This window comes from Amphibalanus amphitrite, unplaced genomic scaffold (genome assembly GCF_019059575.1).
Source record: "Amphibalanus amphitrite isolate SeventyFive unplaced genomic scaffold, NRLGWU_Aamphi_draft 000076F_arrow, whole genome shotgun sequence".
NCBI classification, from domain to species: Eukaryota; Metazoa; Arthropoda; class Thecostraca; order Balanomorpha; family Balanidae; genus Amphibalanus; species Amphibalanus amphitrite.
In genome coordinates this window covers 99,701-126,459 of record NW_024881572.1, presented here as the reverse complement: position 1 = coordinate 126,459, position 26,759 = coordinate 99,701, and the positions used below count along the sequence as shown (strand labels likewise).

Genomic DNA, 26,759 nt, shown 5'->3' with positions numbered 1-26,759 from the left:
CTCTGTGACGTCATCGACTGGGAGACCGCCGCCAGCTCCAAGTCGTGCGCTGTCGGCGGCCACAGCACGAAGCAGCCATACAAACAAAAGTTAAACGCCTCGTCTCTCAGCGTCGTAAAACTACAGCCATCGACAAACTTCAGAGTGGTAGCAGCGCCATATGAGCCTTTTTCGTCAGAACTATCACTTTGGTCGTTGAAGGTTGAACACCGGCCCAGCCCACGTCTGAGCAATTAATTCGCTCCAAGCTGGGACAGTACCGGGCTAACGGGCGGCGTCGGGGCGGCATTTTCCTCGTCCCTGACCGCCACCGCGCCGGTCGGGCGGCAGCCGCACGACACGGCGGCGCTGACGGATTTACGGTCGCCCCCTGACCGGGCGTCCACCGGTCCAGGCGGGGGAGCGGGGGGGGGGGGGGGGGCAGCTCGACAGGGCGGTTCACCTGTGCACGGCAGTGGGTGTCGCTGACACTGCACGTGCGTGTGGGACATGGCATGCTGTCGGTAAATGTGGGCGGTCTGACTGGAACGCGGAGCTGGATCATGTGGAAGAGTGGGAGTTGAGGGCAGGGTACGGTTTCAACTTACCGTTCAACGCCACCACATATTGGGAAAGAGGTATAGGATCTTAGGGAGGATAGAGTAAAGCGAAGCATGATTAAACTTTAAAAAAGACCAGGGGTGTCGATTTTTCAAAATGGTTGGGGGTGCTCAACCCCTGCACCGGGTGAAAGATTGCAGCTTTGCCATGGGGCACAACCGTACAAGGCAGGGTTGGTTATCCCCATAAGGTACTGATAATGCCGGGATTTCCACTAACATTTCCCAAGGGCAGAACGTTCTTCTTGAAAATCATTCTGCTCGTCCTAGTACTTGGCTATCTTATTACATAAACATCTTTCCGAAAAAGTCGTATATTTGCCGGCAGCATGGCAGCAGCCCCGACACCTCTGTAATAAGGTGACAGAAACCAATGAGGCGATTAGCACCGGTGCAGCAGCCGCTGCGGTTCGCAGGGGCGGACATTGCGCGGAGGCAACGGTGGCTACGAGGCTCTGGCGGTAATCAGACGATCCCAATAATGTCGCTGAAAAATGACAGGTGATCGCATTTGGATATTTACGGGTTTACGATTTTCCTCAGTGGCGTAGCCAGGTGGGCCGTGAGGCACGTGCCCCCCCCCCCCCCATCAGGTTCGGGCCCAGGGTCCCCTCGGGTTATTCGGGCTTGAGGGGCCCTGAGGCGCCATTGGCCGCTAAGAGTCAATGTTGGCCATATTTGGACAAAGAAGGATCCACGGGGCTCGTAAAAACCCTCATGGGCCCACAAGTACCAACACTAAGATCTCCATAAGGGCCCCAAGCCAGTCTCTGAGGGCCCCTTGGCGGCCTCTGAGGGCCCCTTGCCGGCTTCGGAGGGCCACATGTCGGACTCTGGGGGTCTTAACCGGCTTATTCCCAGCCAGCTAATTTGGTCTTGGCCGTAGCTGGTTTTACTCTGGCTAGCTCCGGCATTTGCTCCGACTAAAGTACGGGCAAGGTCTGGGGCTCTACTGGAGCTGACACACGATACCGGAGCTCGCCCGCATCACAGCCGGACTTATGCCGCATCAGCCGCGCCGTACCTCCACCGTACTTCAGCCACAGTAAGCAAGAGCAGAGCTATGGGGTGCAGCCGGACCTGGTCGTAGGGAGCCGGACTTGAGCCATGGCAGGGAGCCTGACTTGAGCCAGACTTGGCGGTCCGGAACCATACCAACCCGGGAGCGCTACAGCAAATACTGGCTAGCCGGAATAGAGTCGTATCGACCCAAACCCCGGATTTGACGGCGTTCCGTTTATACCGGCCCAAGTCTGGCATGTCGCAGTTGCCGGGGCAAAACGGACTTGCGCCGAACCAAATTGCTGGCTGGGTAAGGGCGCCAGCTCTAGGAGCTCCGCACCCGCCTGTAATGGCCCCACACCCATTTCTCTGAGGGCCCCTATAACGGCGACTGTGAGGGCCCTCACCGACGCCCCTGAGCGCCACACCGGCGTCTCTGAGGCCCTACACCAATGCCTTTAAAACCCCTGCATGGGCGGTTCTGAGGGCCCTCGTCAGGTACCAGCGACCCTGACGGTCCCACACAGGTGGCTCGGAGGGTCCCAGCGGCGTCTGAGAGCACCATGCCGGTCTCTGAGAACCCCACAAGGCTCCTGAAGGCACCGGTGACCTCTTGATATCTTCTTGTCGGCCTATGAAGGGTCCGTTCCGTAACAGCAGTTCTGAGGGCCACACGCGCGCCTGTGATGGCCCTAAACCAGTGTCTCTGAGAGCTTCCACAACGGCGCCTGTGAGGGCCATCACCGGCAACTGTAAAGCCCCTACACCGGCGCCTCGGAGGGCCATGCATTGCCATATCTGAGGGCCCCGCACTAGTGCCTCTTAAGGCCCTATATCGGCGGCTCTGAGGGCCAAACACCGTCGCTTCTGAGGGCCCCACAAGTGCACATGACGGCCACCCACCGGTGACATTTGAAGGCCCCACACCGGCGACTCTGAGGGCCCCATCGGCGTCCGAGTCCGTGCCGGTCTCTAAAGACGACCCCACAGGGTTTCTGAAGATCCACCGGCCTCTGATGGCCTTTGCCGGCCTCTGAGGGCCCGTCGCCGGTCTCTGGAGCCCCCTGCCGGCTTGTAAAGGGTACGCGTTATCAGCTCTAAGGATCAGCCACTCGTGTACGACGGACCCACACCAGTGTCTTTGCAACTGAACGTCTTTTTTCGCCCTTCTTCTTAAGACTAACTTTTCTTTTCTTTACATCTTATTTCATGCATTGTAAATTGCGTAATTGTTTTATTTTTAGTAGTGAAAGACTGCGGAACGAATTATTTTCCTCAAGCAGAGTTAGTGGGAGTTATTGAGGGACAAAATGATTGGGGTTGCTAACTGGAACATTTGGGGGTGCCCGGAAAACCATTGGGGGTGCTCATTTGAGCATTGGGGGTGCTGCAGCACCCCCAAAAGTATACAAATCGACACCCATGAAAAAGACACATCATACCTACAACAGGACCATCTCACCAAACTCAACTCCACCCTCGGGGGACCATTCTCACCACACCCACCCGTTAGAGAACCACCTCGCACCCACCTCCACCGTCGGGAACCATCTGACACCCAGCTCCACCCTCGGGGGACCATCTGACACTCACCTTCACCCGTCGGAGGACATATGACACCCAACTCTACCCTCGTGGGACCATCTGACACCCAGCTCCACCCTCGTGGGACCATATGGCACTCACCTCCAACCGTTGGCCAGCAGGACGGGCACACAGCCGGCCTGGAGCACCTCCAGAAAACGGAACGAACCGACGCGCCGGCCGCGAGGCACCAGACAGAACGTCGAGTTCTGCAGCAGCGTGTCGTAATCGTATCTGAAACGGCAAACACCGGCGTCAGGGCACTGGGCAGGAGGCAGTGGAGAGTGGGAAGGGCGATGGTCGGGGCGCCGGGCGAGGGACAACACTGACGGTGGTGTGATAAGGGGAAGGGGATTAATCATATGCATGTTTGGCCAAGAGAATCGAGCAGGGCTGGAAAGACATCCATGCGCCGTCGTTGCTTATGTCTAGTCTACTAGTTGAAAGCTTATTTTATCTGATGACAGTCAAAGACATGTCCATTACATTTGTTTACGGGAGCGCTGATGTATGTGGGTACGTGTTCCACGCCGGGCCTTGGGTTCTCGTTAGCGTGTTTTGCAATGCCGACACGCTTGGCCACTGGTAACTGATGACCGTCTGGCATTCGCATCAAGAGTTGACGACCTCGCCCGGGAAATAAACAATCGGATCGATCCATCGTCCGCCGAGCCATCGCCACCTGTTCTTGTACACGGCGCGTCATGGCAGATCTAAAGATATCCAACACTGAGTGAAATATTGCTTTCACGACGCGTTTCGATAAACTGCGATGCAGCTGGCGCCGAGTTTGCACGAAGTCGCAAACGTGGGGACTGTTCAACGTCAAGCCTCGCCACTGCACGCTGTATGGGCATGTAAATCGGCCGCATATTCAACAAACAAACCGCGGGTCGGTACGTCAAACTGAGCATATCGCCATGTCACCAGACGTGCCAAATGCCACCTCCGTCATCAGCAAACCATCCGCGACCCCAAACACCCTCTCCCACACACCCCCATCCGTCCCCCGCCCAGGGCTGCCGACAGTCTGGGACAGCTCCCATGCCTGGGACTGCCGACAGTCTTTGACAGTCCCGACTCGAGTCGCCGACAGTTTTGGACAGTGCCGGCTAAGTCGTCGACAGTTTCCGACAGTACGTCCCGGGCCGCTGACGGTCTTCGACAGTCTCCGACAGACTGCGACAGTTTCAGGCAGTCTCTGACAGTCTCTGACAGTCCAATCAGCGCCGGCGAAATGAACTCGGTCACACCCTGTCAATCGGACCCGCCTTCTGAGCTCGACGCCGACCAGCCGTCGACGGAGACCCCTAACGACCGACCGGCTCAGGCCACCGGCTCACCGTAATAGAGCTCTGAAAGATCGCAGAGGTGGGCGACTCGGGTCCGAGGAAACTGCGGCCGGTCAAAACGCCGGTACCTAACCAGCGGAGAGGATGGCTCGGCAGGTTGGCGCAAGAGCACACAGAAGCCGCACAAATCACCTCGCCACCTTGGCCAGGAGCCGGCTCCGCCCACCGGGGGCCGATATACACACACATTCCGAGCGGGCGACACACACACACGGCCACCTCTGTTCAGCTCACCGGAAACACCCACTTCCGGCGGAGACGCGCACCGGCCGGCCCGGAGCTCCGAACCAGTTGGCACGCGGGCCGCGATCATCAGTGAAAAGTTTGGAGTTAAGCAGGGTGGCCGGGGCGGAACTCGTGCATTTTGTTTCCGCTTTACGGTTCCGAGTGTGGTGATTAGAAATCTCGGCGGCCCGCCGGCGGGGAGGGGAGCGGGAGCTGGGACCGAGGCGGAACAGTGGGCCATCAGCGAGATCCTCTGATCAGAGGCACGGCCGTCCCGCGGCGCCCCAGCGCGACGGAGCTCCGCCACATCAAAGGTAGTGCAGCCGGGAGACAGACGGTGCCGGTAATTCGCACCGGGCCAGATGCAGCCACATTTGGACAGCGCCATTTCAAAGCACAACGCTGAATTTATACAGAATTACTCAGTATCTTGAGGAGACATAGGTGCCCACCAGGCACCAACAAACATTTCATGACAGCCGTATTATAATCTGACATACCTACACTAGCTTAAAGTGAAAATACAGCTAAGCGGACCGACATTTCATTGAAACACGCATTAAAACACTAGCGAACAGCATTATACCCAGTACTCCTAACATCCTTTCGGTTGTCCGCGGCAGAGGAGCCGCACTAATCCGCCAGACAACACCTCTGAGCGACAGAGGATCCCGGATTCCGAGCCAGAAACTGACAGAAACAGGCTACTCGGCCGCCACAGCCCTCAAACTCGGAATGCAATATTCATGCGATAGAGGAAAACAACGGCACAGCGCCCGTCAACCGTATCGGGAACGTCGAAATGCGCTTTTTAGGTCTGTGATGGGTGTGTCGGGCCTGTCTGCATTCTTTTTAGTCTTGTAGCGGCTGACACTGGAATGCTATATAAATATTTTCGTCCAATACGTGCCTAATTATATCCGTACTGGATTGAAACGTTTTTTTATTAACCCTGAAAAATCAGCAATCCGGCCTGCTTTGCCGCTGGCCTCTGGGATGACCAATGACAAATTCGTACCAACTACACAGAGGCGCTACGCTAATCGCCTCGAAGAGTTTGGCGGCGCCGGTGTCGGTCCCGACTCTCCTTCTCTACCAGTTTCCGTACGGTCTAGTGCCGGTGCCGCCGGAGCCAGTCAGGCGCGGTGTCGATATGAGGGGGGAGGGGGAGGCACTCCGTGGCCCAGGGCGTCTGCTGGCACGGACAGGCAATATGACCAGTGGGCAGAGACCCCGCGAGTCAGCCGAGACAGCCGAGACAGCCGACTGCCCAGCGGTGACTGCAGAAAGCGGCAGCTCTGAGCGACAGTCGCATACACCGCTGAGTCGCGTGCTATTCGGCATAAATAAGGTGAGAAGCGAATTTCAGTGAAAATGGGAGATGGCTCACTCTACCTCTTATTTTGCGAACAATTCCAAGAACTTACATGACCGAATAATGAATTCGAGTCTTGATTAGACGCAATAAGTGACAACATTCGAGCAGTGCAGCTCAGCACCACACGGTAAGCCAAGGTCAGCTAAGCTCAGCTCAGACCGGAGCGGCCCTGGGTGCAGGCAATCAGCCGCCGCCACCGCCGCAGTCACGGTGACCAGCCGTGACGTCACAGCCGCCGACAGACGGCCCGATAACGTATCAGGGGCCCCGCCCCGCCCGGAACCACTATCGAACAATATACCGGGACACTGGGGCCTGTACCGGCCGTCACTGGGTCAGTTGGAGCAGACGGCTCTGCTAGCAAAGGCGGCTATCACACAGAGGGCACAGTGTATAATAGATGAGTCATGGGAACCTAACCATCGCTGGTTGGGGTCCCATATGTGGACACCGATTGCGCTGTTGAACTTGGTCTAAGAAGCGCGACAAACAACTCTTCTTGCAGCAGACAAGAACCTTAAGCCTGCGAGAGCCGTTCCAATTGCTGGTCTGTGTGAGCGTTTCTTATCGGCCACTTTGGTATCGGCAGTTGCCAAACTCGGCTGGTAAGAGGGTCGTTGGCCACCGCTCGACGGTCCGGCGATTCGCCCCACGGCGTCCCCAAGTCCCGGCGCAATCGGCGACACTTTGTCAGCATCGGGCTCTGCCTCGAAATGGCTACAACAGGTCCGACGCGTCCTAGACAAAACAATCTATTTACAAGGCGAACTCCTTCAGTCAACGAGCAAACCAGGCGTGTAGGACTCCGTTTGGTTTTCAGCAGCAAGGAAGCCAAGGCCGCAGACCGATGGTGATGGACGTAAATTGGGATCGCGCATTTCGCCTAGCTCCTAGGGTCTCGAAACTCATGCCGTAACGGTAACGAACGGGATAATTGTAATGGATCGTAGATCTACGCCTACATAGTCCCAAATCCAAAATATTTGCACTGATTCGTGCCCTGGGGTGACGCGGATTAAAGGGAGATTATGACCTTTTTCCACAAAATCTGAGTTAGGACCATTTTCTGACAAAACACAACAAGTTATAATGTAAATTAAAACCATTTTGCTCAATTCGGTACCTTGCCGCAAATATCTCAACTTGAAGTCACGTTAGCGGGGAGCGCTGAAAATGACCGTTGAATAAGTATTTACATCACTTTTTGGTACTTGCATGTAATTTTGTAAAATGAGCGTATTCATTACATTTGATCTTCATCACATCTAGTTAGTTAATGGTCGTCTATAGTGCCTTCAAAAGATATTCATGGTTTGGGGGTGGTTTATGTCTAAATTTACGCAACTATTTTTCCTGTTCATCATTTGTCGCCATATGCTGCTATTTTAGTAGCAACGACTCAATTTTGAATCGGTCCCGCCGACTGCACAATAAAAGAAGATAGATACAACACTTTTGCGGCATCACTGAAAAACTTATGCAGTACTGTTACCAAAATTCTCATAACACCGTTCGACAAACCTGAAGTCTTTTTGAAATAAATATGCTTGTACTTTTCGCTTCAGGCTCTGAGGCCAAAATAATGAATTTCGTAGTCGCAATCGCAAGATTTGGCTGCGTTTCTGGCGCTTGCCGTTCATTTGTGGCGCAAAATAATACTTTGAAACAAAGAAGAGTAGGCACTATGTACCCCCGAATTAGAATCTAATTAATTCTAAACCGAATTAACTCTAATTCAAATTAGAATCCTTACAACCAAGCAACGACAAGGCGATAACATAAACAAAAACCCAAGCGTCGCTGTTTGAAACAAAAGCGCCATATACTGCGACTTTTTTATAGAGAAGGACAACGCATTTCGGTGGGTGTTACAAGTACTGCAAGTACTGCTTCTTTTTTGCAAAAATAAAACCTTTTTCACATACGAAAATGTGCTAGGAAATTTTCATATTTTGTAGAAACTACAGTAGAAATAGTATAGATGTCGAGTAATTTTTATTTAAGAAAAAAGAAAGCTCATTATCTCCCTTTAAAAAGACCCCGCGCGACTGACCTGTCGAACTCGGCGTTGTCCTCGTCGCACCGCTCGTCCTGCAGCTCGCGCCAGTTCTTGCCGTGTTTGCACGTGGTCGCCATGATGACGTCGTTGCCGTTGTGGAGGTGGTAGAGCGAGTTGCGCGTCTGAGAGCCGATGCCGTACACGTACCGCTTTCCCTGCGGCAGAGCGGGGAGACGAGAATGGTGAGGTTGGCACAGAGACAGATCGGACGATACGCCAAACCTGAGATCTGACATTGCGAATGACCGGCGAATCTGTGATCATGAACGCTGGTGTTAGCTTAAATTAGATAAAACTGTAAAATATTATTGCTTCTACGATATCATATACAAATGGTACCCGTCACGACCGTCAATCTAACGATGAAATTGGAAAACGTCACAAAAACTGATTTAGGGTTACCACAAAACGAAAATCAGTAAACGGCGACGCTCAGCCCAGCGGCGACGGACAGCAATGAGACGGCGAATGTTGAATCAAAAGTCTGGGGAAATATACATAGGTGTAAAACAATGCCTTTTTATTATGCATACCTAAACATGAAGAAACACAATGTCGTCAGCATGATGAAAAGTTCTTTTCTTTTGTGCATCTCGACTCGCTGCACCTCACACTGTCGTTTTGGATAGCGTTCAAGAACCGCTCCGGCCTACGGATGGCATTATCGGCATCAGCGGGCGAACAGCACAGCTCCAATGGCAGTCCTGACGAACGGTACTCACGCTGACGAGGCATGTCCTGCCGCCGTTCAGTGGCCATGCACATTAGATACCCGCAGCAACTCAGCGGCGGGATATGGTCGAAACATGACCCGAGACGCCTAATGCCAGTCCAGTGGGATTCGCGTGGCAGCAGCACATTCCAGCTGCCACTTGCGAAAAGGCAGAAATATTATATCATAGCCGAGACAGTTTTCCGTGGGTTTCAACATGTCCGTGATTTGTGCATTGGACACTGGGCCGAGCTATCAGCCGTGCAGCTTCATTCATCCCAATAATTAGACCCTAACATTGTTGCGAGGCTAACATTACCTATATTGCCACGACAGGATCAAATCAAGTGTGTGCCTAGCTGCTAAAACGAGCCGTAAATGGTGTCATCCGTCGAGTTTAACAGTCAGTGTTACCGAGGCAATGAGGAAGGGTTTCTACAAACGGTCGATTCACATGTGCCGCCATTCAGGTAAACAAAACCGCCCAGCGATCGGATCGGACCATTTGCATCGAGCTTCCGCATCCTACCGTTACCGATCTAGTAGGTACCGCGTGCCCAGACACCCCGGCAGGCACGCGCCCGGTGCCAGAACAATGCTGGCGTCGTGCCACCACGTGCCTTCCACCACCCACCGATCAACCACGCCGAGTGGTGCTTCCGCGCCCGCCGGAAGTCGAGTGTGCTCGTCAGACGCGCGGTCACGTATTTTCTGCTCTGGCGAGACCGTAACCGTAGCGCACATGCGCCAAAGAATAGGATATCCAGCTTCTTGATGCGATCATAACGACTGCATTACCTAAGCTACATCGATCAGCGGCGTATTGTCCAAACGGTTACATGACTTTGTCATGGAGATGCTTTCAACCAAACCACTCTGCATCTAGTCTTCCAGATCTTAGACCACCACGCTTCCATGACGATGAAATCACGCCATTTGTTCAGTCTCCATTCATATGTTTTTAGACACAACCTTCAGTCTGCCCGTAATGTTGCTTGCTCGCCAAACCCTGCTTACAGCAGTAGCACTGGGGACCGAGATCCAGCCCCCCACGGCCAGACAGGCGCGGCCGATACCGATATGATGGCCGCCTGACCACGCCCCGACCGGTTAAAGGTCAACAGCGCCGAAACGTTCACGATAGGACCCACGCGGCAACGGTGACCACGATCGAAGTCTGATCAACGACGTCCAACAGGCTGGGTTCGCTTTCTCGACCAATGGTCAAGAGATCACGGCCGGGTTCAGGGGGAACACGGAGGTGCCAATCTGGGTCATCGCCGGCCGAGTTGAGTATCTTATCTCGCCCAGGGCCAGTGTCTCTGTTTGGTAGGGCGATGGCTACCTACATGAAGTGGCATTCGCGAACGAACCGTTCGGGTCGCGTCGAAAGGAGCTCAATATCTCCCCTGGGGTGCCGTGGCGATGGGGGTGAGGGTAGTGGAGACTGGAGGGGGACTGGGGTCACGGTGATACTGGGACTAAGGTCGGTAGCCGACGACCAGTAGATGGTCGTCACTGGCCGGGAGGAAAAATAGGGACATTGAACAGCAGGGCCCAATCTCACCAAGTGCGGTAAACTCAATTTGGGGTAAAATACCAAACTACCCCACCCCGTAACTACAAAAATACTGTCCCAAAATTAAGTTTACATAACTTGGTGAGATTGGGCCAAGTGCCCAACCTCACCAAGCTAGTTTAACTAATTTCGGGGTAGTATTTTTGTAGTTATGGAGTGGGGTAAAAAAATTTCTACTATGAACAAAGGCGAGTGAAAAGTAGAGAAGAGAGAAATGACGGACAAATAAGGGCCCGGCTGTTTCTGCAACCATCATTCGTTGCAGGTATCTGTTTAACTGGCACACAGGAGAGGACATCTGACACCAAAGGACGACGTCGGAATGCTGTTAGCGGCTTTACGACGACGCAGAACAATAGAACAAACACACATCCAACTCATGCTTATCCTTATCTGACAATGAGACACTGCAAGGAAGAGTGCGCTAGGTCTGTGCGATGAATCGCTAAGCTCATCTGGAACAATCCGCAGCAGCAGGCTGTTCCACTGAGCCTGCAAACGAGAGATGAGGTAGGTGCCGCCAACCGCGTAAGACGCCCGACAATGAAGACTGCATTGTGCCAAAATATCCGCGACAACAGAGCAAATACGCATTTGCAACTCAAAGGACCGGTGTCTTCACAATTTGGTTAGAAGTCACCTAGCGTAGCACCCTGGTCGGTATCGCTCGGTACATATGACCAGCGACTGTCTCGCACATTTTAGAGCCGCCGAGATCACCGAGCTCATACAACTATACGCTTTTAACGTCCACTTTATGTACAGACGACCGGCCCTTCTCTCTCGCCCCTCTCAGCCGGGGTTTTTGTCCCCCACAAAAACACGGGCGCTGCGCCGGAGAGGCGGCTGCGCTCCGTTATTTGGCCGCGCCCCGCTCGAGTTTCGCTGGGCAGCTGTTCTTTGGGTCGGATTTGTGCCTGCACACTGGAGGTTCAACAACAGCCGCCGGTCGTCAGACTTTGTAACAGCAGGCTAAGACGTCCGGATTACAGGGCAAAAGAAGTCCTATGTTACCTGGGACGACGCAATGTAGCTGGGTGCATACGGAGGGTCGAGCTTTGTTACATATGAAATCCGGCAAAACTGCCGTGATAGATATAGAGGATTCTTCATGGCTCCGAGTGGAAGATAAGGATATCTTTTCCAAGCGGGTTACTGAAAAACCGAGCGACGAAGGAGCGAGGTTTTTCTGTAACACGCGAGGAAAAGATATCCGATCTTCCACGAGTGAGCAATGAGGAATCCTATATCTTTCTATGTTGAGGTTTATTCTTAATTAATTCAATATTATATTTAAATGTATTCATCTATGTAAAAAAAGTAAGAGTAGCTTGTTTTTATTTCATAAGTTTCATACATAAACAGCCATTAAAAATGCCGTTCGGTTATTGACCCATCATCAGTTGAACTCTTGATTTTTGGCTATGAAACCTCGAGACCTTATCTTTGCATCTCAGAGAGATGCAGAGATAACAAATTCTTATCTTTGCATCTCAGAGGAGTGCGAGATAGAAATATCCCTGCACTGTGGACCCAATGGCAAATAAACCTCAACGAGAAAGATAAACCCATCGAAGTGATTCATGATAGTGGTGACAAAAAAAAACTTCCGTGGTACAATTACTACTCCTTTGCCTATCGTGGCCATTTGTCAACGGTCAGATACACGACCATCAACTCGACAAGTGCGAGGGAGGACGAGAGGGAGAGAGGAAGGAAGGGAGGGAGGGAGAGCAGAGCAGGGCAGGGGAGGGAGGGGAGGGGAAGGGAGGGGAGGGAGAGGGAAGGGAAGGAAGAAAAGGAGGAGGGAGGGAGGGAGAGGGAGGAAGAAAAAGAGACATGGAGAAAGGGGAGACAATGTGAACAAAGAATAAACAGGAACCGTTTACGATACATAAGATGAAAACTCGGTAATTGTGTCTACTGTCAAAACCAGCGGAAGCGCGGTCAAGAATAACCGGAACGTCTTGTTTCATCATGAGACGCGCGACCGAGAAAAAGCCTCCCGCAATCCAAACTTTCTCAGTACCTATCCGTTAGTGCTAAGGAGAATCGAGGAAAGACAAAGGAAAGTTGGAGGGAACGAAACAAAGTGATGCGTAACGCAGGCAACAAAATAAAGCATGCGAGAAGGTTATGAGAATGGTTTGTTCACAATGAAGGCAAAGGCAGCAAAACAGACTGAACACCAAACACAGCACCGCAATCCTAGTGAGCGGCTCAAGGAACAGTGCAGCCCGTTCCGAGAACTCCACGTGCACCACAACAGCTCTGGGAAAGCGCTCTCGGTGCTCACAGGCGATTCTGGAGAAGACAGGATGGAGGGGAGGATAGCGACCGTCAACGCTGCCACCGCAGGCTCACTAGCCGCCACCGCCACCTCCCACTCCGACGTCAGCGTCACCGGCTTCCGCGCGTGACGGATGGCCCCACTAACGACCACGTGACGAGTGACGGTGACCAGGCGCGTCACCGCGCGGCGCGCCGGCGTGCCAGCCATGCAACACGTGCCATGCGCCAACGGCCGGGTGACGCCGCCAGCTGGCGGCTGCCGCAGGTCGGCCAGAGGGGCAGGCGGGCAGGAGAGGGGTCGGCTCGCGGGGCAGTGACCGGGCCGCAACAGAGGGGATGGGAGCACTGTGCAGGGATGTAGCGGCCAGGGGAGGGGGAGGAGGCTGTTTACTGTTCAGGAACTTCAGATGGGCCACCGATAGGCACGCGCCCAGAGTGCGCCGGTCAAGTGACGGTAATCTGTGTCGAGGGCGGACGGCCTTGCCTCTGTCCGTCCGCCACTCGAGACGAGAGGCCACTGGGCGCTGGGGAGAGCGACTCGGTCCAAATCCGCGCCGGACAATCGGTCCGGGAGCGTTGGGAGCGGCCGTGGAGCCGGCGCGCTGACGGGCCGCCGTTTTCTGCCCCACCGCGCCCCGCTCGGGGTTTACTGATCTATTCGAAAGTCGTCTGCTCTCGGCGCGGATCGCAACAGTCACAATCCGGATTTCCAACAGAGATCGGGAGGAGCCGGCGCCGCTCGGATGGAGCCACTTCAGCGGATAGCCAAACTATTCCAGCTGACGAATGGACGGCCGAGACGCAGCCGGACAGTTTCGTTTGGTTGCCGCGTTATTTAAGAATGACATCAACGGAAGCTGTGCGAGTTGTCAACGGAGTTGTGCGGAAGTGCTCCTCTCTGTCACAGCTGCCGTGAGAAGATGACGGCTGGCGAGCGTAGATTAACTTACTGATCAGTTGAGAATAGACGCGAACGGACCAGGGAAAAGGAAATGCGGCTTCGGGTAGTAGGATATCATTTAGCATAGGTAGTTTTACCGTTGGTCTATCTCCAGCTTATCCTGAACCAAACAGCGATGTGGTTTTCAGACGGTTTTGCACGATTTATGGATGAACAACAGGAAATGCAAGTGATAGTGCTAACGCCACAAGAAAATACGGACGATATACGGATGGTTCCTCTTCGCATGCGACGGAAGTCAGAACTCCAGGGCGAGGAAGGGTGCTTCTGCTCATACCAACGGATTCCAATGATGAATGATGGCCATGCATCGCGGAGCCGACAGTGATGGAGGATGATGGGCTGGGGAGCGGACGTTCCCGTCCTCCCGGTGGAGCGCGGCTCTCCTCTCAGCCACACCACCCCGCCGGCGGAGCGCGGCTCTCCTCTCAGCCACACCACCCCGCCGCAGGGCAGGGAATGACAGAGATGGGGGCGCGGGTCTGCGCCTATCGGCAGCGCGCGGCCCGAGTCGAGATGAATGCCGCGTCGTTGCCAATTCAGATCGCTGCAGGCGCCAGCTCGTCTCGGCTAAATGACGGCCCGGGCGGGCTGTGCAGCCGCTGCAGACAGCTCGGCCTGGGCTCCGGTAGTACCCGGCACTCAGTCCGGGTACTCCGGCGTGTCCGGAGTGCCTCCGGGAGTACGGGGTTTCCGGCCGAAAAGCGACGAGCGCGATAACTCGCGCCGTGCACAAACTGAGTGTAAATTGCCAAGATTCACGGCCCAGATAGCGCGAACGATCAGCACCAGGAGGGATAACGAGCCCCACTACCGGAGCTATAAATGTGTGCATCAGTCACGAGCTGGCGCCCTCCCCTCCGCGGCTCCCGGGCCACTCTGGCGAGTTTCATCTGAGGCTGCCACTGGCCTCGGCAAACGGCATTCCCGCAATAACCGGCCGTTACCGGCCCAATCTCGACGTCGTCGGCCTGAAACAACCCGGTCGGTCGGCCGCAATGGGCCCTGTGTCGGCGCTGTCGGCCTGAAACGGCCCGGCACCCGGTCTGTCGGCCGCCATGGCCCTGTGTCGGCGCTGTCGGCCTGAAACGGCCCGGCACCCGGTCTGTCGGCCGCCATGGCCCTGTGTCGGCGCTGTCGGCCTGAAACGGCCCGGCACCCGGTCTGTCGGCCGCCTTGGCCCTGTGTCGGCGCTGTCGGCCTGAAACGGCCCGGCACCCGGTCTGTCGGCCGCCATGGCCCTGTGTCGGCGCTGTCGGCCTGAAACGGCCCGGCACCCGGTCTGTCGGCCGCCATGGCCCTGTGTCGGCGCTGTCGGCCTGAAACGGCCCGGCACCCGGTCTGTCGGCCGCCTTGGCCCTGTGTCGGCGCTGTCGGCCTGCACGCCCCTCGCCCGGCGTCGGCCGTTTACCGGCCCAATCTCGACGTTGTCAGCCTGGAACGGCCCGGCACCCTCCGCTGCCGGTGTAACAAACACACGCACAACACGACTCATAACAGGTACCCGGTAACTCGTCAACACAGCCAGCCATATCACACATGACCCATGTGGAGGACGCTGGTGCCGGCGTACCGGACCCACCTGCCATGCCGTGACTGTCGCGGTCGTAGTGATAAGCGGTGTCCATGCCCTGTTTCTCCACTGAGTCGTCCTCAATGGTGCTCACTAGGCGCCGTACCCACACTACTCACGAGGCCGACTCACAGGACGTAAAGCACACGCTCTATCACACAGGGACGCGCTGTCCGCGGTCCATCTCCGCTCCCCGCCGGCCTCTGCCGCAGACTGACGGCTGTCCCCTCCGTCCCGTTTCCCCCTCCCTCCCCGTCCTCGCCCCCTCCCCACAGAGTGTTCTCCCGACCCTGCCTCGGACCAGGCGGCTCGCGGAGTCTTCAATTCGCGCCTCGTCGAGCCACTAAACTTCATTAGGGGGCCCTAATGTCGAATAACGGGAGCACGCCGCCGCGGCCGGGACGCCGCATGACATGAATTGGAAACTTTAGGAGCCGTTCTGCGAGTTCAATCTCCATCGCTCGAGCAGTCGGCGGCACTCGCTCGAAATCAGTCCCAGTCACAACTCAGTCCGAACGTCATCTCTGGGCACGCCAGCACCACTCGAGCCCGACAAATGCGCCAATACTTTAGTCAATCGATATATCGGAATCTGCGGCAGGCCAGTTTGCGGTGGCGACAATGGATTTCCATATCTGAATAATGAGACCACGCCACTGCTGTAGCAGGCCCGTCTGGTTCCAACGGCCGCCGCAGGTCGCAGCTGAAGCCAAACCGTATGGCTTCAAGGACCGCTCCGCCCTGGTCGAAGGCGGGGCCACGCTGGCAAAGTTCGTTGTCGGGCAGACACGCACAGTCACCTGTTCATCCCCGCCCCCTCCCGCCGCCGCCCACCTACTCAGTAATCCTGTCAGTGGAGCTGTGCGCTGCACCAGCTCCCGACAGTGCAGTGGCTGCTGCGCGGGCGCCTCACCGTGCAGGAGGGGCGCCCCACGAGGGCACCCGCTCTGGTCCGCCTACAGCCGCCGCAGGAGGGCCGTGTAGCGGTCAGACCGGGGGCAGCTCAAGTAGCCGCGCAGGAAAGGCGCACGCCCACCCCACACCCACACATGTCGAGTGCCATAAAGGGAGCGGGTTCAGCCAGGTGTTCCCTGTTTATGACCTGACGTGCCGAGTCCGCGTGATACTTAGGTACTGAGCGTGCCATAATTAAACTATAAATCACTGCTGTAAGGTACAACGATGGCCCATTTACAGATTGCAGCGATCACAGGCAAGATAAAAATGCATGGGTGAAACTTTGACATCACCATTGGGGTCCCAAACGTCCAAGGGGGCCTCCATTTAGTGGGGGCCTCCAAGCAATTAGGGGCCTCCAATTGCGGAAGCGGTAATTTACGAGCCACGCCAGGGCCTCCTCTAAGAAATTTTCATTGGGGGACCAGAGGCTCAGAAGCCAAACATGGGGTACCCCCAAATCCAGTTTTCTCATCGGATTTAGGCCACTTATTTTTCGTCACAGCTCTGATGCCATGATTTTTTTTTTAATATCGATAAAGAAATGGTAGGTCACCTGACCCTACTGGTGGATCCAGGCCAGCAGGGTGACATTGTATGTAAATATCCCCCGCGGCATCCGAAATCGACGAAAATTTCTGGCTTTTTCACTTTTGACAATAAAACACAATGCCTTTATAATAGAAAAAAAAAAATTAACGGCACAGCATTGCGCAAGGAATCTAGCCGTAAGCCGACCCCAGAAAGTGTGAGGGTTAACCTTCGCCGGCACCTGGGGGGAGGGTCGCCACCCCCAAGTTAGTTTTTCTGCTCTACACTTAACATTTTTAAAGCTAGAAACCTGATTTTCTTTGTATAGCTGCTTTTCTATCTTTTCTCAGCGTCCATTGAAAATTTCAAGCTTCTGCGGCATTTGGGTTTGGAGATATGACCTTGTTCTTCAGGTCATGTCATGTCCTAAATGACGAATACCCAATATCTTGCGATGGCTATGGGCCTTGTGAGCTTTTGACACGCTGATTTCGGCTTTTTTTTGCCAGTCTTACCTCCCACCTATCATTGAACATGTTGTTCTGCGATGTACAGATGTCAGAGTCAGGGTCAAGGTCAACCTAGGTCATCTAAAATTATTGCGCTTTAGGCAAGCTGAATTTACTTTTCGTGAAGTTTCTTTGACTGTATGTTTAGTAAAAGCTTCTCAGTTCATGATCAAGTGTAATAGGGACACACAAACCGATCTGTGCACACATCAGTACATACACAGACATACACATTACACAGACATACAAACACATATCATTGACCTTGACCTAACTTGACGTGAAATGACCACAGCCAGCAAATTAGTCGGATAGTGTGACAAAGAGCTGTTCTAGCTCGCTTGGCACTAATACGGCAGCGTCATCGGTATATGATGGGTTGGCCCGCTGCTTGTGTAGGTATCTTATTCGACATCACCACAATTTTTTCTTACAAGATTTTAAGCCTTGCGGTCAAGAGCAACAGATTCTTTGGGAAGTGACGAATCCAATGATACCAATTTTACCTCATCAGGTCAGTCATTGACCTTCCAGGTCAGGTCAAACTAAAGAATGTTGCTGTTTGGGGTCACCGTTGCCCGTTGGAATATCACGTGCGCTGCTCATCATGTACCGATGACGCTGCCGTATTGTGGTGCCAAGCCAGCTAGAACCTCTTTGTCACACTATCCGACTAGGTTTTTGCTGGCTGTGGTCATTTCAGGTCAAGTTAGCTCAAGGTCAATGACATGTGTTTGTATGTCTGTGTGTGTCTGTGTACGAGTATACTGATGTGTGCACCGACTGTGAATGTGTCCATATTACATGAGATCATGAACTGAGAAGCTTTTGCCAAAAATACAGTCAAAGAAACTTCACGAAAGTAAATTCAGCTTGGCTAAAACGCAATATTTTTAGACAACCTAGGTTGACCTTGACCCTGACCCTGGCATCTCTACATCATTGAACAACATGTTCCATGATAGGTGGGAGGTAAGACTGACAAAAAAGGCCGAAATCAAGGTGTCAAAAGCTCACAAGACCCAACGCCAACGCAAGATATTGGGTATTTGTCATTTGGGTTATGACATTACCTGAAGAATAAGGTCATATCTCCGAAACCAAAAACCACAGAAACTTGAAATTTTCAGTGGACGCTAAAAAAGGATAGAGCAGCAGCTATACGAAATATCCGACTTCTAGCAATCAAAATGTTTAGTGCAGAGCAGAAAAAACTACCTAGGTCGGGGTGGGGGGTGTGGCAACCACTGCCCCCCCCCCCCCATGTGCGGACGAGGATTACCTAAGTAATTTGAATATCAGGAAAATAATTTATTAAATCAGGTATTCCAACAGAGTCCCGCTTTTTTATAGGTGACCTCCGATTTGTGTTGCATCTAAGTTACCCAGGGGGCCTCTTATTTGTAATTGTAGGTACAGTACAGAGAGCCTCCTACTTCGACTACTTGCACAGAGAGCCTCCTAGCGTACATACGGCTAAGCTTCTACAGGTCGAGCGCCGGTCTCTTGTACGTACAGAGAGCCTCCTACTGTTACAGAGGGCCTCCTGTTTGTCTAGGGGGCCTCCTATTGGTTAACGGCGCCTCCTATTTGTCCAAGCGGCCTCCTATTCGTCTATGGGACCTCCTATTTGTCCAGGAGGCCTCCTGTTTCTCCAGAAGGTCCCCTATTTATCCAGGGGGCTTCTATTTTCCAGGGGGCCTCCTCTTTATCTAGGGGGCCTCCTACGTGTTCAGGGGCCTCCTATTTGTCCAGGGGCCTCCTATTTATCCAGGGGTCTTTTATTCGACTAGGAGTCTCATATTTGTGCAGGGGCCTCCTATTTGTCCAAGGGTCTCCTACTTGTCCCGGGGCCTCCTTTTTTTTGAAGGGACTCCTTTTTGTTAAGGGAGCCTTCTATTTGTCCAGGGGGCCTCCTATTCGTACAGAGAGCCTCTAGCTCCTACTTGTCCATGGAGCCTCCTATTTGTTCAAGAGGTCCCCTATTTGTCCAGGGGGCCTCCTATTTGTCCAAGGGACCTGTTATTTTTCTAGGGGGCCTCTTTGCCCAAGAGGCCTCCTATTTGTCCAGCGTGCCTCCTACATGTTCAGGGGGCCTCCTATTTGTCCAAGGGGCCTCCTATTGGTTAAAGTAGCCTCTTATTTTCCAAGCGGCCTCCTATTTATCCAGAGGGCTCCTATTTTTAGGGGGCCTCCTCTTTATCCAGGGGGCCTCCTTGTTCAGGGGGCCTCTTAATTGTCCAGGGGCCTCCTTTTGTGAAAGGGGCCTCCTATTTGTCCAGGGGGCCTCCTTTTGTGAAAGGGGCCTCCTTTTTGTCTAGGTCTAGGACCTTCTATTTGTCCAGGGGGCCTTCTATTTTTGCAGGGGCCTCCTATTTGTACAGAGGGCCTCCTACTTGTCCATGGGGCCTCCTATTTGTCCAGGGGCCTCCTTTTGTGAAAGGGGCCTCCTGTTTGTCTAGGTCTAGGACCTCCTATTTGTCCAGGGGGCCTCCTATTTTTGCAGGGGGGCCTCCTATTTGTACAGAGGGCCTCCTACTTGTCCATGGGGCTTACTATTTGTCTAGGGGCCTCTTATTTGTCTAGGGCCTCCTATTTGTCCAGGAGGCCTCCTATTTGTCCAGGAGGCCTCCTACTTGTCCAGAGAGCCTCCTATTTCTCCAGGGGACTTCCTGTTTTCCGGGGGCCTCCTACTTGTTCAGGGGGCCTCCTACTTGTTCAGGGGGCCTCCTACTTGTTCAGGGGCCTCCTACTTGTTCAGGGGGCCTCCTATTTGTCCAACAGGGCCTCCGATTTGTCCAAGGGGCCTCCTATTTAAACAGAGAACCTTTTATATGAATATCGGACCTCCGTTTGCAAAGTAGCTGATGCGTCTCGGGGGCCTCCACTATTGGGGTCCCAAAATGACAATTGGGGTCCCAAATGTTCGCATTGGGGTCCCACATGGGACCTCGAAAGTATACAAAGTTACACCCATGTAAAAATGACAATGGATGGAACGAATTCCCCATCACCATTACCTAAAATAGGTACCAAATGCCAATTGGATTGGATTGCCGATTTTCGAACTTATCAAATAGGATGGTCTGCTTCTGAGCAAATAACAAAATGAAAACAGGGCACAAAAGGAAAAACAAAATTGCAATACGCAGAGCCATTTCTCCAACCCCGCAGGCAATCGAGGGAAGCCGCTGAACCACCAGGATAAACCTCCAGACGCAATCAATGGATGCAATCAAAGGTCTGATTGAAGAGACACGTCGTGGCCCAGTTCGTTGAAATGTCCGACGACCAATAACTACGCGCGGCTCCTTGGAGCTCGCGTGACTGGCCTCTGACCATCGACCACCTTCCCCGCAGCCTGTCCCCACGCAGTCCCGGAGCGGTCAGTCGGCGGGTGACCCGGTGACCTCTCGCCAGCGGCCTCTGTCCCCTGTGACCTCTGCTCACCGTCCGGTGACCTTTTCTAATCCCCCAGGCCCCAGGCGACCCCTATTCAGCATTTACAAGACCGGAGACATTCCAGCCACAATAACAGGAGACATTTTTTGCCCATAACATTGCTGTGAAAACAACTGACCCCTGTGTTGCATCGCGCCCGCAGGCGGACGACATTTATACCACGGAGTGCCTCGCTCACTGCAGACGAGACACGCAGTCCGCAGTCGCACAACCTGGGCTTATCCCCGAGCGGGCGGGTCAGAGACCGTCGGGGTCGCTCTCGCACTGACCGATGTGCGTCCATCGATCCGTCGTCAGTTATTGGCTGTCCGTCTCTGCCGTTAGCTGTGCCCACTCGATCGACAGGTCACGAGTGATCGGGGCCGGTCGGGTCGTGGGCCGGTCGGGGTCATAGATCGGCCGAGGATCGGGGCCGCGGTCGGGTCACGGATCGTTCGGGGAGGGCGATCGGGAAGGGTCAGAGGTGATGATTGCCGCTCCCCGCCGCGCCGATGGTCGTCCCTCTGACGGATCACTGCCCCGGGTGTCGTATCGCTCCGGGCGGTGGGGTCGCCGGCGGGCGATCTCCCCCGGGGTATCGGGGGTGGGCATCGCCCAGAGCAGTGGGGTCGCCAGCGGCAAATCTCACCCCAGGGAGGTATCGTTCCGGTCGGATAGAGAAGGTAATAACGCCGCACGGAGCGCAGGGCAGCGTAAAAACGAGAAACAGAACGAACAACACTGGTGAGGGGTGGATAAATAGCTGAAAACAGGCGCCAATAAGATAAAACTGGGGCCAACCGGACATTCCAGAGGAACTCTGTGGTGTAATCACCCTAACTAAAAGAACTACGAATAGGAAAACAAAAGAATGCAATTTGTTGGTGAGCTGCTGAAGTCAAGCAGCTTCAGACAGGGATGTCAGTCACCAAACTTGAACTGTGCATTCAACTTTCAACGACTGACAACTTTCAAACTTCCCAGATGGAATGGGATGATAGTTTTAAATCTGCTGACCGCTAGCCGCATCACCACCATAAAACTCCGACAATGCACTGCGCCAACGACGAATGGTGGCACGAATGCGGGATCACAACCGAACGGTGCGGTCACGAACAACACGTGAGGTTACGACCAGAGTTCAGCTGCGGTTCTGGTCACGGTACAGAGTCACGAGTTTTCATGACTCACCATCACTCGAGGAAGTCGGCTCTAATCTGGTGCGACGGCTGGTTCATGATGGTTTCGAAGTAATATATCAGCTACCAAAGGCGGATAACAGAGTGGACTTAGACCAGACAAAGCACACAATGGCTGCTTTACTATGCTATCAGTGCACGGTAGACTGAGATCTGTGCATGGCCATTGCATTTTCATCGCACGGTGAACAGTAACACACAAAACGAACCCCTACGACAAAAAAGCTACGTTAAAATAACGAAATAAAATCCAACAATATGATGATGATCACCATAAACCTAATTTCAAGAACATGTCGATAACTAGTAGTAACTACATGTCTTCTTGACTGTTTTTTTTAGCACGTGCTCATATCCCGAGCGTTCATTCTGTATGTTCTGTTCACCGGATATTGAAACGTTCACGGCGTGACAAGCCGTTCAGTGCCAGCCAGTCTCAGCGAAGCAAACACGTCTGTTTCTCAGATCCCACAATTCTCAGAGGCCCCCGGTGCCCCTGCCCGCCACGCGAGTTCATGCCCCTCTCCCTCTCTCGTATAAATATTTGGACACGCCACACACGCCTGGCATGGAAGGTCACCCGCGGAATTTTAGTATACCAGACGACAAACAAAAAAATAATATACTGCTGCCGTAGAAAGCGGCAAGCAGACTCTAACTGCGTATAACATATTTCACAGAATGCCAGTAAAATTAATGACTCATGCCACGATCTTGCCCAAGTTCGACTTGCACTCTGATAGAGGCGGTGGCATGCGAGGCTAGCTGCGTGTCAAACCTAGTTACTTGCAGGCATTCTGACATGTACATGAGGGATGTTTTATAAACTAGCACTTAACCGGTAACCCGCGTCCAAGGGATGGCTTAACCGTTTAACTTTCGGGCTAATTGGCATAAGATGCAACTGAACACCCATCAAACTAGTCGATGAATGACATTTCTCTGAACTATTTGTAAAAACTCACCTTGAAGGCGAGGAGGTACTTTTTGACGGCCGGGAAGTTGTAGGCGCTGACCAGTCCGTGCTCTCCGCCGCGCTCCGGGTGCTGTTTGGGGAACAGCGGCAGCGACACGTCGAACCCCTGGCGAAAGTTCTCCTCCGACATACTGGCTTTGGCCAGAATCGCCTCGCCCACATCGAACATGAGATCCTCGCTGTAGCCGGGCCAGCTGCCGCTGAACAGGTTGAACACCACGTGGTTGCGTCCGTTGTTCCAGAGCGGCAGGGCGCGCACCTTCTGCTCCAGCTGGTGCACAAAGTCGCCACTCAGTTGGTCACGGTCCAGCGTGTCCAGCGCCAGCACGAACAGACACGCCTCGGCCGGATCGGTGGTGGCCAGTCGCGACTCGCGCACAGCGTCCAGCAGGCGCCGGTAGGTGCGGCCCGGCGGCGCGCCAGGGTCCTCCGGGTACACATACACGCGGAACGGCCGGCCCGCGCAGCGCGACACGTCGAAACAGGTGGCCATCCGACAGCGGCGCGCAGTCGTCTCGGCCGCACGCTGCAGCCGGCGCACACTCGGTCCCACATCGGCCGTCTCGCGCGCCGCGCGCCGCCCCCAGCCCTCCCTGAAAGACGCCAGAGCCGACCGGTCTAGGGGCGCGCCGGCGCTCCGCCATGGGGCGAACGCGCCGAAGTAGCATATGCCTAAGAAGGCGACGCATGTGACGGCCAGCAGGTATCTCTTTTTGGCCTGCATGGCGGCGCAGCGGGAGGCCGGCGGACACCGGCCGCAGGCCGAGGTTACCGTAACGGGCCCGAGGGTCGGCGGCGGCGGCGACCCGCCATCTCACACCTGAAACACACGGAGGGGGGCCAGTCAGGGAGAGAGCAGACGGCATAAGCATTCGTAAGTAACTAGCATGTTTTTGATTTCGCCTTTCAATGGGCTCTCCCTATTGGCGATATTGTAAAATAAACAAATAAACAAACAAATAAACATTCGTGGGAACGAGCGACACCGCAAACACACACAGAAGGCACAGGCATACGACGAAACTCAACAATAGATTGAATACAATAGGCCGTCACACACTCGAATATAACGAGACAGGGATTCACCAAGCTTCAAAAAAAAAAAAAAAAAAAGTAAGGAGCGGACGTCATCCCTGTCTAACCACAGGCGGGCACCTGACCTCATCCCAAACAGGCCTGTTCGCGCGTTCACTGTTAACCCGTGCCCTGCTGGGGGGGGGGGGGTGTTTGAACACCCCCCCTTGTGGTTTTTTGCGAATATCTAAAAAAAAATTCGCGAATATCTAAAAAACGGCGGCGCGGAGCGCCGCCGTTTTTGGTACGCCTTATCATACATTAATTCTACACATGTTGTGAAAATTTCAGACCATGGTCATTCAAGGTCAGGTCACCAGGTCACTTGAAGTGACCTCACCTCATAAAGAGTTTCAATGTCTGTCATAGCTACACCGAGTGACCGATCGCTTTGAAACTTTCAGCGATTGCTAAGAGCAATAACATGCACAAAATGTATATCTCAGAAGTTTGATATCGATGACCTAAGGTCAAGTCAATTTTGCGACCTCCCCATTATAAGTCAATGGGAGAAAATTGAAATGCGCCTCTTTTAGACGAAAGACATTAAAAACACTCCCAAACACTGAATTACAAGTGGTTTAGACAAACTGAACATGAAAATGGTGTCTGTGACCCCTGTTTATGCCCTGAGGTCATCTTAGGTCACGAATGGTATCTAACAGTTTTTGGCAAATAACTTTTGATAGAGGCATGCTAGAGCGATGAAAACGCCTTAGATGTGTTCAGCTCGACGATACGGATCGACTGATATGCAACATGACCCTTTCCGGTCAGGTCATGACCTTGACATGAGGTCAAATTTTTAAGTTGACCTTTCAAGGTCAAGTTATAGTTCATTCGATGCGTCTTGACGAGAGGAACACGATGCCGGTAAAAGTAAGCTCGTACAAGGCTTGGGTCAAAAGTTATTGCTGAAAAACTGTTTCCGAAAAAATCGGCTATTTTTGCAGTTTTTGCCCCCTGTATGCAAAACCATTGACGCTAGGTCAAATCTGAGAAAATTACTCAGAAAGGGCGTTAATAGGGCTATCGAATGCGCTTTTCCGCGGCGCTGCAGCTCTATTGGTTCCCGAGTTATGCGTTGGCTTCTTGGAAATTGTCGACATTCGACCTGGAAATCGGCGAAATTTTGCCTTCAATGACCTCTGGTGACCTAACCTTTGACCTGACCAAAAAATTGACCGAAGTGATCTCAGTATTTTTGACGCTCTTTCGAACGCCGCCTTCCGCGTATCGCTACGTGGCCCAGGAGCCGAGTTAGAAGGGAGGGGGGGTGTTCAAACACCCCCCCCCCAGCAGGGCGTGGAAATCCAGGACCCCCAGCCGGGCGCGAGTTAAATGACAAACTACTATCCGGGACGCACAATAACAGGGAAAACACGCAGTACAAGCAAAACTGGCCGAAGTGACAGCAGAAGGGGTATAGGCCAGCGTGTAAAGTGTGTGCCAGGTTACTAAGCCCGGGTACTGACACCAAACTACACTGGTCAATTGCCAACTTTCCTTGGAAACGGAACTCATTATAGCGCTGATGAACATTGCGAACCCATTTACGAGAAAACGGAACGGTTATGAAGTGATAAAATTATGTTTTGCCTCAGAACGAAGGAAGACAAGTAAAAAAGAAACTAAAAACATGCTCCATAACGACGGAAGGATGCTGATGGTAGGGATATGATTATAATACCTCCGCGGGCAAATTTCAGTAGGTACCCCTAAATGTTGCATTTTCCCCGCTAACCAAGCATATTATGCACGTAGGCTGGTGAAATGCATTGTACATATTCCAATTAACTTTAATGAAGCTTAATTAATTCCACTCAGCAGTCAAAGTGGCGGTAATGAGGCCACGAGAATCCGCCAGGCGGGCAGCCGTTTCCCGTAAATGAAGGTGTCAGCACGCGCAGCTAAATAATAGCGCCGCGCCAGCAAATATCAATTCAGATTTCAGGCCGCTCGAAAGTCCAGGGCTGAGCCTGATGCTGCTAGCCTGCTTCCTGGAGCCGCTCAGAGTTTCATACTTTAGAGCAGCCAGTGTCATTGCATTTCCATTTGAAGTTTAGCACGGACGGCGTCGCCTTTCCGTGAAATTAGTCTCGCCAGAAGCCGGCACATCATCGGGAGATTTATTGGTTAGGGGAAGTGTGGCGGCAGTCTGCTGCCACTGGCCAGACGGCTCTGTTCCGATCCTGCAGTTGGCCTCGACTCCCGGACCAGCCTGTCTGCTAGCTTGGGGGGGGGGGAGGGGTGCATCTCAGCCATCGGTAATGGCGTGAGGCCGAAGACGAGTGAGGTGATTGGTATACGAGACTCGGCAACCCGACGTAAGCGCATCACTTTTGTGTCATGTCTCACAAGTGACCTCGTAGTCCGTAGACAATCGTCCAGGTGCTGATGCTAATGAGGCGTCTGGTTAGAACATGCCCCCGTCCACCCATCCAGAAGCCAAGGACTCAACGCACGCGAGGCAAACTGAAACTGCATGAAACTTGCGGTCGGCGACACTTCTGCCTCTGCAGGAACGTCCCATGCAGTGTCCCATCGTTATGCACCCGGCGTCAACGACCTGCTTTGTCACCGTCCGTTCCTGATCGGCCGTCCTCAACTACAGGGTGCTAACTGTAGCCATCAGTCAGCCGCACAGACCCACAACCAGCTCCACCGCCCCGGGGCACGGCCGGGCCCGCAGGCGGCGACACGGCGCCGGCCGGTGGCTGACGACCTTCCTCAGGGCAGCAGCCCGGCACAAGGAG

General features: G+C 53.6%; 1 protein-coding gene across 2 annotated transcripts in view; it reads right to left on the bottom strand.

Annotated features, from left to right (window-relative positions):
* The window catches only part of LOC122379362 (exostosin-1-like), a 60,097-nt gene that overhangs the window by 20,874 nt on the left and 12,464 nt on the right, over positions 1-26,759 (bottom strand). For both annotated transcript variants that reach the window (XM_043361502.1, XM_043361503.1), the window contains exons 2-4: positions 22,919-23,749; positions 8,194-8,354; positions 3,288-3,419 (exon numbers count right to left, since the gene is read on the bottom strand). In XM_043361502.1, coding sequence (XP_043217437.1) covers positions 3,288-3,419; positions 8,194-8,354; positions 22,919-23,653 — 1,028 coding nt within the window. In that variant the 5' untranslated portion in view covers positions 23,654-23,749. The remainder of the gene's footprint in view (positions 1-3,287; positions 3,420-8,193; positions 8,355-22,918; positions 23,750-26,759) is intronic.